This window comes from Apteryx rowi, unplaced genomic scaffold, assembly GCF_003343035.1.
Source record: "Apteryx rowi isolate R43461 unplaced genomic scaffold, aptRow1 scaffold_1320, whole genome shotgun sequence".
In the NCBI taxonomy this organism is placed as follows: domain Eukaryota; kingdom Metazoa; phylum Chordata; class Aves; order Apterygiformes; family Apterygidae; genus Apteryx; species Apteryx rowi.
The window spans coordinates 14,695-28,174 of NW_020447554.1; the positions used below are offsets into that span (position 1 = coordinate 14,695).

At 39.7% G+C, this 13,480-nt stretch overlaps 1 protein-coding gene across 1 annotated transcript in view; it reads right to left on the reverse strand.

The window, feature by feature from the left end:
- Positions 1-383: 383 nt before the first annotated feature.
- Positions 384-13,480, reverse strand: part of AGPAT3 (1-acylglycerol-3-phosphate O-acyltransferase 3) — a 50,005-nt gene continuing 36,908 nt past the window's right edge. The window contains exons 3-9 of the mRNA XM_026056754.1: positions 10,993-11,162; positions 10,629-10,790; positions 7,826-7,979; positions 7,287-7,389; positions 3,795-3,870; positions 1,300-1,498; positions 384-704 (exon numbers count right to left, since the gene is read on the reverse strand). Coding sequence (XP_025912539.1) covers positions 616-704; positions 1,300-1,498; positions 3,795-3,870; positions 7,287-7,389; positions 7,826-7,979; positions 10,629-10,790; positions 10,993-11,162 — 953 coding nt within the window. The 3' untranslated portion in view covers positions 384-615. The remainder of the gene's footprint in view (positions 705-1,299; positions 1,499-3,794; positions 3,871-7,286; positions 7,390-7,825; positions 7,980-10,628; positions 10,791-10,992; positions 11,163-13,480) is intronic.

Genomic DNA, 13,480 nt, shown 5'->3' on the forward strand with positions numbered 1-13,480 from the left:
CCAAACTCCACTATCCATTCTCTTGCATTACAGAAGTTAAGATGTTGCCTGAAAATAAAAAAGTATCAGTGTAACATACAAATAGGATTTCATCTGTAGCCATGACAACGCAGCCTTTCCAAAATGACTCTAACCCAAAGAACATTTGTCAATTAATTTAAGAAGGGTTGTTTTTTCCCTGGAGCATTAATAAAAAAAGTTGGAAATCAACAAACATTACGTTGGCTTTAGCAAGAGGAAACATTCAGTGGCTCCTGTTGTAAAAGCGAGTGTAGTGCTCTTGACAGAAACCAGTGTGTTCAGTCATCTGAAGATGCACATGGCCATGTCCAATGCCCCTTTTATCCCTCCCACCCCCAAGAAAAATTAGTTTCCTTTTTCCTCCAGATTTTCTCCCATAGCTTGACTACAGTAATCCTTAAACAGGCAGAAAGTTGATGCTTTCTCTTCAGCTGATGCCTCCAACTTCTTCATTCTTGGCTCAAGTTTTATTCATTAATATTAGTCATCAGTTATTAAGAAAAAGATAGTTTCTAAGTGTTTTTTTTTTTTTTTTTAAACTGAAGTTAATTGGATACCACAGTCTGGTTACATGTGCTGAACTGCAGCTGTCAGTTATTCCTTCTTCTTGAATTCTTGGTTGCCATAGCTGGAGCCTTTTTCTATTTCAGTCACTCCTATCAGTCTACGAACTCCGAAGGAAGCTTTAAAATATAACAGAAAAATGGGAGGCATATTAAAGCTGTTAAAAGATTCAGGAAGTTGCACACAAACACACAAGCAGAAAAAACATGAGCTATCCAAAGTCTGAGATCAGTAGTGTCTACAGATCACACACTGATTTTCATCCGTACACTGTATGAGGCTGCACACTGATCACAGGTCAGATGTCACTAAAAGAGGATGACATTCTAGATTTAAAAAATATCATTAATGCTCCCATGTTGATTAACCTGACAGGTAGCCTGGAAATGGCAAGCTTTTTTTTTTTTTAATCACAGATAGAATGTGCAGTAAGAGTGCGCTCTTCTTCCTGTATCATAATATTGGACTACAAGAGTAGCTTGCTATTCATTGCTAAAGATACTGTCTAAGATATAAAGATGAGCCTGTCTGGATTAAAGCTTTTCAAATAATCAGAATGCTATACAAGATAAAAAGTCAAGGGAGCAGGCCCTCAATTTCTATCCAAATACTCTTCTGCAACTTCCATTCATATTAATTGATACACTGAGCTTAGAGATAATGGATCCTGTTTTGTCACTCTGGGCTTAGCATCTTCTCCTCAGCTTTTATTACCTGCTCCAACAAGTCCCAGGAATGCAAGGATAAGAAGAGGTGATCCACTTGCAAAAACTCCAAAGCCAAATGTGAAGAGAGGAGACAGGAGAATTGTGGCCCAGAAGAGAAAGTTTAGGAGAGTCCACGGTCTTCTAGGAGGTTTAAACTGCTGGCCAGGAAATATGCCCTCTTGATTATACATCTCTTGCAAAGCATCCTGGGAGAAAGAGAAGATGGAAGAAAAAATGTTCATAATGTTTGCACAAAACAATCCAAGACTGGTCAACTCCAGGACAACATCAAGGACTGTATCTCAGGTAAACACTTGTCAAGGGTACTTAGCATTCATTTCCATCTGCTGTCATTTGTTTGGGCATTTCTGTCTACTGCCAAGGCCACTGTATTAGCCCTTTGAAGGAAATCTTGGCCACAATCAGAAGCTGAAACAATATCAGTCTCTCCACCACCAAATCCCTTCACCTTTTTATTAATTTCTTAGAAAGTCAGGGCAGTTTCAGGCCAGAGCCAATTCAGACACTGCCTGCTCCTCTGCTGGATGCTTTTTCTTCCTGTTTTCATTTTCAGAAAGATCAGCATGATTTAGTAAAGCACAGCAGAAAAATGCTGCATGTACAGCCAAAAGAGGAAGGCAAAGCACAAACTAACCAGCCCAGACATCATTTTAATATGAAGCAAAGATACTGGCATCTAATTTGCCCTGGGAAGCTTAAACATGCAGCCATAACCACAGAACTTCAACAGAGCTGTTAGATTCTGAGCTGAGCTTGTAGACAGATGCAATAATGAAACTTATCGCTCAGATGAATAGCATGTGCACATTCTGTCCTCAGCTTACATTAATGCTCCTGAAAGTTATCACGGATGGCTCAGTAAGGCTATTTTTCATTTTTTTCCCCACTTAAGTTATTTTTCTTTTAGCTTCCCTTATGAAGGGCTAAGAAGCTCAAGGCATTGCTTGTCAATAACGCATCCTTTTGAGAACRTTCCCTTTGTACAGGAAGAACATTTTAAGGATTCCAGTTACAACAGATTGCTAGCACCATGAGATCAATATATAAAATACCCACCTACATAAATAACATCTCCCCTAACATCATCTGACACCAAAGCTGAATGGAGGTACAGCCAACATCAGCAAGAAGCATCAAACTCTCCATTTGGAGGCAAAGCAGAGCACTCTGTCCAAGGAACAGAGCCAAGCAAAGTGGAATGCTCCATGCGGGGTCTGCTTAGCTTAGCAAAGATGGAGCAAAATTGAGAAAGAAACCCTTTGCAAAATGTATCTTAATGTTTGCTCCTCAAAACCAGGGAATTTCAGAAGGAATTCTCACATCCAAGAACCTCTTTACAAAGGAATTATGTAATGGCATATCCGTGATAGCAGGAGGCTGGATTCAAAGGCCCCAAAGGGTTTCTTTCTAGCTCTCTAATCCTATATTACACTAACTGACTCACAAGTTCACCTGACGCACCTGCAAATGGGGGGGGAGGGGGGGAGTAGGAAGGGAGATAACTACTGCTCTTCACAAGATAACTTCTCTCCCCTGAGTTGTATTAGAGCTTACCTACTCAAATTAGGTTCAAATGAACAAAATTAAACTTGAAATGGAACTTCCGGACCCTTACAAATAATCTGCTACCTACCTACAGGTTAAGCATAAGCTGGGAAATGCTGCAACACAGGTCATCATAGCAGAAGAAAGTCCACAAAAGTCAAAGTTTCTATGCTCCTCTTTTTCCCCCACACAGGAACAGCACAAAAATCAAGATACACATTTCAATTTCACCAGTCCAGCCTGCATTAGGACTGGGCAACTTTAAGTACAGTTTTCCTCCCCCCTCCCCACAGAACTTAAATCTGCCATCAAGAAATTAACCAACTAAGGGAAAAAAGGAAGAAAGAAAAAAAGAAACTTTGAGCACTTTGAAGACACTCTGACCATGGGATACACTAGTCTCTGGCAGCAGATCTCAGAAACTGTCTGTACCATGTCACACACAACTGCAGAGATATTACAAGGAGGCAGAAGGAAAGTGATAGCAGAAAAGAAATGAAAGCAGAGGACAATTGTGGCTCAGAGCCAGGAGCAGCTGCCCTTGACATACAATTATCATTCTTCTTGAGTGGATAAAATCATCTGTAGGGGAAATGGAGCTTTTAGAAATGCATGACAGAGACCCAGGAGCTGAAGAACATAAAAATATTGTGGACTGATAGTCTTCCACAGCCTGGGTTTCCCTCTGAATCCCATAGTGCTTCTTTGYGATTTGAGACCTACTTACTAGCCACCCCTCTGTGGCCGAGGACACAAGGACAGGGCTCCCTCAGAGCTTGTCTGCACTGCTCCTTCCAGCAATTTGAGGAATGGCTGCCAAATTATACAAAATATTCTCATCTCCTCTCTCCCTCCAATGGAGAAGCGTGCATCACTCAGTTCTTTAACACATTGCCCCTGTGAAAGTCCCGAAGTGGAGAAAGCAAAGCCATTTACCTTTTCTTGGTAAAGCTTATGAAGCCAGTTTGCAGCTTCCTTTTCATCTTGAGGGATATCTTCCAGAGGGAATCTCCTGGTTTATTAGAGAGATTCAGAAAACAGAATTAAAGAAAAATCCAGGTATTTGAATTAAGACCTCTTCTAGGGAAGATCTTCCATTCAATATCAGGCACAAGCAGGAGGTAATACTAACTGCTGGCATTAGAGTTCTTAAGTGTGGAGAAGATCTGGGAGTTAAACAATCCCTGATTCTCCATCTAAAAACTCATATTCCTAAAACAAAAGAAACTACACAACCTCTCATCAATTTCAGAGCACATTAGTAAAACAAACATTCCTGTTAAAACTCTGTTGTTCCCTCAGTGGAGCTATCACCAGCTGAATCCCAATGAGTTCAGACTGAGACATCCAGAGCTGGGAAAAAAACAAAATCCAAACAAAATCCAGGACAAAGTTCATTATAATTTGTTAGTGGAGAAAAAAAAAACATTTTGGGAGGAATGGGAGGGGGTTTTAAAAATTCACTTTGTACCAACTTTAAGGAAAATACCTTACTCCACAGAGATTGCACTTCTCTCTTTGCTTCTCTGCCCCTACAGATTGAGGCATACAGTTCGGAGTACATACAGAAATTATGCATAACCCTGGGTACTGACCTGGTTTCACCTGGAACCTGGAAGGTTTTAGGAATCTCTTTCTAGTAGCGAAGAGCCACCCCATTTTCCTGCACTCTTAATTCTGGGATATGCCATTAGCACACTCACAAATGGATCATCTCCTTTCTCAGTGGCACAACTCTCTAAGTGGCACAATTCAGACAGGAGTCGCTTGGCATGTAGAGGACAAGCACACACACCTCTTACGCTCAACCCAGGAGCATTTCTGACAATGCTAGAACAGTCTCGGCCCCCTCTTACAGCAGGGCAGTAAGAGCAAGAATATGATCTCTGGGAGGACTCCAGGCACAGTGATCCCAGATACAACTTATTTGCTGCCGTTCAATTACAGAGTACATTCCTGCTAAGTAAACTGAAGTCTATGAGTCTGTGGCAGCAGGGAGAAGGTGTTTTACTGTGTCCCATATCAAGAAGCAGAAGTACAGGATCAGCAGGAAACCTGGAAAGTGCAAGTCTTATTTCAGAGCAATGGACAGTACACTATTGTGGGCCACCTCTCTAGGACAGCTCAGTCTGAAAAACCAAAGCCCGTAAGGTTCAATTATTTGTAGTTATGTAGCAACCTCAGAGGGGACAGGGAGTATCCAAATGAGTGATTCACTGAGCCAAACAGAAAGACACTACTGGGAAAAAACAAGCCAGAGATGGTCCAGTTCATAAGCCCAAAGCTTCTAATACATTTCTGCATTGCCATAAACCAGTCAAAACACTAATTTTTTTACAGATTTCCTTTTAATAGCTCTAACAGGAGGAGTCACTCAATTAATACAAATAATGCTAAATAAAAGCTTGGTAAGAAGTCATTTGTTGAAAGCTCTGCTAAAGTTGTCACTCTACTGAGATCACCACAAGAGGGTACTCACAGCAAGAACATTTGGTAATTTAGATAATGATTTCTATTCTCCTGGAGCCAGTCAGAAGGAAGACTAGATCATCTGCAGATAGGCTAAGCTTCTTACCTCTGTACAGGTAACTTTATATACCTTTTTCCAAAAAACCAAGAGATTACATGCTTCCTGTCTCTGATCTAAGCCAAGTCTATCAGCACATTAAGGACACAARCAATTTTCAGCAAAAAGACTGTAAAATAATTTCCTCAATGTCATAGCATCCTCCCCAAAAGACAGGAAAAGCTTCAAGTGTAAAAAAAGTATCTCAAGAAGGTTGATTCAGGCCACAAGCATATTTTAAAATCAAAATTATCTGAGCAACATAGTCATTAGTTTCTTTAATAGGATACAATTAGTAATTTCATCTGGCAACATCATTGCTCTTCAATAGAACTTTATGAACCCAAGACTACTGAAGACTACATTCCTCCTCTTTCTTCCAAMCGCCTCGCCAATAAATAAGACCAACTTGCATCTCAATTAGCAAGTTAAAGGATATTTAACTGGATACAGCCGCTCTTCAGTGTATAATTATACACACGTACATCCACGCATGTGCATCCCAGACCTAGTTAGACATGCAACACACATCTACCGTCAGAATGGGATTATACATGGCAAATACCTAACGTGCTGCTTTGCTAGCTGGTTAAGTTGTTCATTTTACAAATCATCCACTCCTCATCAGGAATATTTCTGCCAAGCATGAATCTCTCTGCTCATCACCTTCAGAGTCTTTCCAGCTGAAAGACTAAAATCTCATGGAAGTTGCACAGTACCAGAGAGAAGCAMTGGAACGTGTGTCCTTCCCTATTCAGGCTGCAGCACTGTGCCTTCCCTGGGCTAGCTTTTTGGCACAAAACTGTTCCTGCTATACCTAGACACCACAGATAATCAGTGTGTTTCCCCACAGCTTTTCACCCYTGGAGGCTCTGGCATGACCCATCTGCTTTCATTAACGGACAGTGGCAGGCATCTGCAGTGCACAGACCCAAGGCCAGGTAGGTGGAGTGGGGGAAGTGACAGTTTTTATTTTTATTTTATAAACGTGATCAACCTCATTACCAGAATGTAGTAATGTTTTCCAAAGTGTGGGTTAAGCCCTCAAAAAAGCACAAATGATGAGCTGTCAAAAGAGCTATGGAAAGAACAACCAGGACATTTGTCAAATTCAAACATAAAAGGGAAAAGAAGAAATTCAACAGGAAAGGTCAAAGCTATTACGATCACAAGGACACCGTCAAAGCTGAAGCAAATAAGCAGAAATCAAGAGAGAGAAAGTGTGTGTGTGTGTGTGTGTGTGTGTGTGCATGCACGTATGTATATGCTGTGTCGAGAGAGGTGTTAGGAGTTGTTCTTTTAGGCAAAAGCCCAACTGTGAGGAATGAACCATCACATTCATATGATGTTTGAATGTTTGAATTTCAGCAGTATTTAACTTCTAATCTGCTAATCAAACTATGTGAGAAAAGGAGAGAAACTGGCACAGTAAGGAGTTTTACACCACTTATTACAAGAGACTGCTCTTGTTGGACAGGCTATTTATACTACGCATACACTCACAAAGGACTGGGAAGGGGACAGAACATTTGGTTTTCTGTTCCCAGCAGAGAAAGGAAAAGGGCAGACAAGTGTCCTCACTTCACAAAACTTGAGGAAACCCTGGAAAGACAATGTGGACATACTCAGGCTCAGAAAGTCTACCCAGTGCTCTCTGTCTTGCTGGGTGACGTCATTGGCTCTCAAACACAGAAATGAAACAAAAGTAAGGGGAAAACAGAAAGGTGTTTGTGGCCTGCAGAGAAACTTGAAGGACAAGGAAAAGGGGATTATGGCAGAGGACATTTCCCTCTAAAATTTGAATACACTTCAACATGCCAAAGCAAGCATCTTAGGGCTCACCTCCATCACGATATGCTCACCTTACACACATATCTGCTTCATATTTCTTTCCATAAAGAATTCCTAATAAAGACGGGTTCTTGTTTCCTCTGAAATTTAGTGTTACATCATACACTGCTGAAACTGTTGCAAAAAAGAAAATATGGCTGTTACATCAGCATCTCTAGCAACTGTGTTGCCAGTATCCTTGCATTAGACAGCAACAGGGCCTCATGAAAGCCTTGCGTTAATGATGTCAGGTAGCAGAGTCCTTCAAAATATGTAAGCACAAACATCAGCCACCTGACATTCCCATCTATGCAGCACGTGTGCTACCAAAGACAACAAGACTTGATGAACTAGGCAACAGAGACATAGATGAGAAGTTTATTGTTTTTTAAGACTTATCTGAGTTACGTGGCACAAATTAAGGTTAATACGCTGAATGTTTATTACTGCTAACTCACTAATCGTAATGGACGTAACAAAAAACAGAGTATACTAAACCGTGCTAWACAACACAGTATACTAAATAACATATTACAGTTAATGTTAGGAACAAACAACAGCTTGACAATACCTGTTCCCCTGAGACACTGGACAGCAGTGGTGAAACCTTTGGTTCTGGGCAACAGATGATATTTCAGTTTAGGCAGCCCCTTGGATTCAGCTACCTCCATACTGATACGATGCTTGGTCTCTGTAAAACGAGTTCCTTCACAGTACAGGAGAAACTAGTACAAGACAAAAGGAGAAAACAAAGATAACCTGTGATCACAAGAAGAAACCACGCAGAACACTGAAAAATTTTGCAAGATACACACGTGCATGCACGCTCACACACAGGCACACTTCAGTTGCCTGATTTGTTCATTATGTATCAGGCATAAACACCACCTCACAACTCACTCACAAGAGATGATATTTAAATTTAACAATACTGGTCCCAAATTTAAGACTACAAAAGTCCAAATGGTTATACATGAAACGTTCACTTGCAAAAAAGAACAGCTTTGGCTGGTGGTAGACTAGACTGCAAATCAGAGAAAGCAATCCAAACATCAGCACACAACCACTTCTGGAAAAAAACATTAGTCACTAACTACCTCATTTAAAGTTTGTTGTATACAACTAGAATTAYTCATCTGAAGACAGACCTGTCTGCCTGAAAGCTTTTCTGTTTTTTTTTTCTGTATTTGTATCAGTTGTGTTCAGAAAAAGTGGTACCTTCCCTAATTCCTTTACCTTGTTCATCTTGCAAATCACCAGTCTGACTGTATCCTGAGTAACTACTAACACTGAAATCCTCCCATACCTACTTCAAGCAGCACAAAACATGGGTCTGTCCTTCTCCAGCCTCTATATTACCTCTGCTCTACTTGCAAGAGAGACCAGAAGCAACACCAAGAGGAGACAAAACTCTTTTGAGCGCCCTGGGGTGAATTTGTTTATCCCTGGCCTTTTTGAACGGTGGACCTCGTTCCTCTTGTGACTTCATTTTACCTCRGAAACACTGCTGTGTTCCAGAGCATAAACCTCTGCATCACAGACAGGCAATAGCCGGGGGAAAGGGAAAGGGGAAGGGAAGGCTGCTACTACCCTTTCCCACAGCGGTATGGTACAATGCTGTAATGTTGCAACTCAAAAGAAAGGCTTGCTGAATGAGTCACTATACATCTGTTGTTTGTCAGTACTGCAGTGTCTCAACTTTTTCTTTGTAGTGTATACATATATTGTGTACCATAAAAGGTAAGTTAAATGAATGTTAAAACTGCAAAGCCAAACACAATAGTTAGAAATGCCMGAGCACAGTGGCAGAGCAGAGGCTGGCCATGCAATCTTCATTTGGCCCATTGGGGAGTTTTCATTATGAACACCTAACCCATCTCCACAGACAGGTGGCTAGGACAGCGCAAGGTATAGCGTGTAATACTGCAGCCTTGGCCTACACTCTTAAATTCAAGCTCTCTTTTATAAGACATCCCCATCCTGTCTACTCAATCATGCAGTGATCCTTCTGAACTAAAGCTGGGGACCACCATACAGACTACACTGTAATGCATATGTGAAAAAGACCTAAGGAAGGTTGCACAGACAACCCTAATTGTGACATTTAGCATGCACAAAAATTAGGAAATCGATTTATTCAAGTCAATTTTAATCATGAYTTAAATTACCAAGCAGGAAGTCTTAATTTAAATAATCAATGCTAGCTATGTTTTACATTTATATATATATTTTTAGCTGTTTTCCCTAGAGACTAGTCCCTGGTTTTCAATACTAAAAACCRTTAAAATGTATAGATTCACAACTGAAAATATAGTCTTGACATTTTTAATTTGTAGGTTTTTACTTTTTTAACTAATCAGGARGATATATTAAATTTTGTTCATAGTTGTTTATTCAAGCAATTAAGTAGTTTAAAATACATTGTCCAGATTATTATTCTTTATATTTTGTAATGATAGAAAATCACAAATGGCACATTCACTATCTACTAGTTAAAGCTTACTATTTCACTATTTATTTTGACAAACTATTGGATAACATTGAAATTCACTTAAAATGAACAAAAAAAGTACTTAAAATGTTTTAACAGCTAAAAAACTGTACATTAAATGTGCTGTAAAACAGTAAGTTTATCAAAACATTTKCATTCAAAGCTAAAAGAAGGTTCATAGGTTGATTATACTATTGCATTATTGCAGTAAAATCTAATGACATTGCACATAATGAACCACAGATGTTTCACCCTTGATTTCAAATACTGTCAAAATGAAAAGGAAAAGCATAGCTTTAAAAGCAAGTGTAAGTTTGCCATCTGTTTTCATAGAGACTTTCTGGGAAATCTGTAATTTTATAGATCAAAGAATGTACCAACACGAGAACTTCCTATCAAAACCTATGGTCTATGCAAACCTCCTCCCAAAATACACACACACTTACACATTCTTCCAAGAAAAGAAACATTTTTGTTTGTGTGTCTTTTTTAGCCTACCTCAGAAAATTTAGCTTAAGGTTATATAGACACTAGTCAAATATGGGCTGTTATTTTTTTTTCAAACAAAAAAACAAAAAAGCTAAGACAAAATTAACAAGCATTACACAAGTATGATTTATAAATCATCTTCAAGCTTCTAATCATCTATGCAAGCTTGAGTTGCCTTCCAAATGATATTCCTTAACCATAAGCAAATAAGAGCAACTCTTTACAAGCATGCCCCCAAAACCTCCTGAAACAAGGCATATGTTTTCTTTGACTATGAGTGAAGGAAGCAGGGAGCAGAACTTCCCCTGACATAAGGCTACTGTGCCACATGAGTACCTCCTTCACCATTTCACTTCTAGCGCAGTCGATACTATAGGAGAAACCTGACACTTACCCACATATATTCAGGATAATCAGACAAACGTTTTAATCCTTTAATTACTGTATCTCTGTCTTCTTCCCATTTCCTTTTGCAGAAGACAATCTCAAGGAAGTACCATGTCCAGCCAATTAGGGGCACATATAGTAGTTCTCTTTTAGCAAGAACTTTGGAACTCTTGGAGAAAAACAAAAACAACAATCCAAAAATGTCATTTGCTAATTTATACAGTGAGACCAAACAAAAACATTAAGGTTAAGATGATGGAGACCTAATGGAATTATATGTGGAAACCCAAATGCAAAGAAACTGAACGTGCATGGGTTTAAAATAGACCTGTAGTTCTCCAGATGAAGGGAAAACTCACAGCACCACATACCCCTAGTACTCCAAAGCGTTCTGTCATAGTCCATCCGCACAAGAAGTCGATTTCAAAGTTGTGATTCAARATGATGATGACATGCTCTTTCCCAAAGGTATTCACCGTAGCCTGGTCAGAGAACAAGGTGCACTCTGTGCCTGACCACCATTCCAGCAACATTACTAACTCTGACAAATGTGATGGAGAGAGAGAGACAAGTTAGGTGTGATGCTTGCAGAAAGCATTTACCATTTAATTTCCAGCCCAATTTAATGGCCAGCCTTTTCTGCCTCCYGATACCACTTTCACCTTTTCAATTCAATCCACTACAGATGAAATGAAAGCTTGGACAGGTATAGACCAAATCACACCACTATCCTTATGCAATATTTAGGTCACTAGATATGTACGTTATGGATAATTTAGCAAGTTTTTAAACAGCGACAAATTCAGGCATTCTATTATGAATATGAAATTTCATGATCACTGAAAGAAAAAAAAAATCTGTTTGAAAACAGACTGTTGAGCTGTTGATTGCTCCACTGAACGAGTATGCTTTCTCCCAGGTGGAATACAAATTATGCATAGATCCAGCCTAATGCATTTACTCAGCATGAAGCAAGCTTTATGGAGCTAACAGACCAATAAAGGGCTTTTAAATGGATATGATGCCACAGACCTTCTGCAATAGAGTTTAACATTAGAACACAGGACTTTAATCATTCTACATTATGGTTATCAACAAAGACTCAAAAGCACCAGAGGATCAGGCTAATTTATCAAAATAACTGGTCAAGGCCAGGAATAGTAATTGCCTCTCTTCCTTTGCCTTCAAGAGAAGGAATGAGATCAGTCATTTCCCCTCAGTCTTCTCCAACTTTTCAATATTCCAGTGTCTCTCTCACTCCATTCTGTACATTTCCTTCATTGCCTACTCTCTTATTTCTCACCCCCACTTTCTACATCAAAAAAAAAGAAAGAAAGAAAACTCCACCTAAGTTCAGCAGTTAACTAATGTAATTGCTATGGTTAACCTACTTCTCTAATTTCAGTACTGTCAGGCAGGTAGAAGTCATTACTTGTGTCATAGGACAGCTATAAAAAGTGTAAGAACAGTTCATCCTCCCAGCAGGAAGATTTGTTTCCATGCAAACTATAGTCCATTGGTATTTTCTCATTTCAATGAGTTATGGATGCAATAAAAATTTGGTTGCAAAGATATGACACGGTTGAATTCTAACTCTTCCTACATTACTGTGACAAGCTTGCAGGACCAAACTGGATGGAGTCCTCTCAGTTATGTCAGGTTTTGCTTCCCTATGTATTTCACTTTTCTATGAGAAGGCCCTGGTTTTGCCAAATGGAGTAGGACCTTCCTGCACAAGGGCTTCTGATCAGTGGGATCACAATTCAGCATACCTCTTCCATGCTACTATATACAAGTGGGTCCCATTTTGCACCACACCAGAGAGAAGGCAAACTTAGTACTGGGTTAATAGCACGGAAAAAAGAAATACTATGATCTGCTGAACAGACACAGCTTCTTCAACACTAGTTATTTCATTTGTATTCCCTGTATGTCCGTGTAACTACCAGGCCATTATCCTGTACCATTTTTTCAAGACTCACTCATTTGGAAGCAAGAGAAAGTTATGCAACTTTTTAGTCAACAGAGTGTAACCTTTGTCAACTGAAATTAAAGCAAAGAATAGCTTATACCACCTAGAGATTTCTGTGATATCTTTCTAGCTTTGTCTCCTTTGGGAATGATGTGATCACTTATCATTCTTGCTCCGATTATCCTGGCTCAGTGAAAAGGGAGGACAGCAAGAACATCCCCACTTCAGAACTACGCTCTTGCAGGTGCTCAGGAGAGTAGACTACACTTAGTGCAGGACCCTGAACAATTTCCCTTTCCATTGTTCTCTACAYGCTGAGGACTAACATCTCCAGTATCCAATACACTTGTATTTTATTTTTGATAAGAAAATGCAGCAATGCATGTGTTTCTTCCTCAAGATCAGGGAAAAATTCTGCCAAGGCAGGCACGGATGATTTGGTGCAAGAGCATTATACTATTCATTCTGAAACAGTGGAGGAAGCTTTGCTTAGAGATTTGCCAGAGTTCATACTGAAACAGAAGGGCTGATGAGACAGAGAATTAATATGAGGAAACAGATTGTCCTTTACAAGTATACTGATAAATGATGTAACTATAACAGGGAGTGGGTTCATTCCCCCCTCCCTTTTTTTTTTTTGGTGTGTGGGTTATAGCTATTTTGTGTGGTACTGATCCTGTCATTGCTACAGCAGGGCTATCCTTCTAAACAAAGAGCAAGTAAGACTTACAATGCTTCACGTAACTGTCACTGAGAACAAACACCACCTTACTACAACAAAAACCTTTCCTGTGGTCCAGATTCCAACACGCCAAAGCAAATGGTCTTATGGCCTCACAAGCCATCCGGGAACAAAATAAGCAAGAAAGGCATGGCTCATCTCCCAG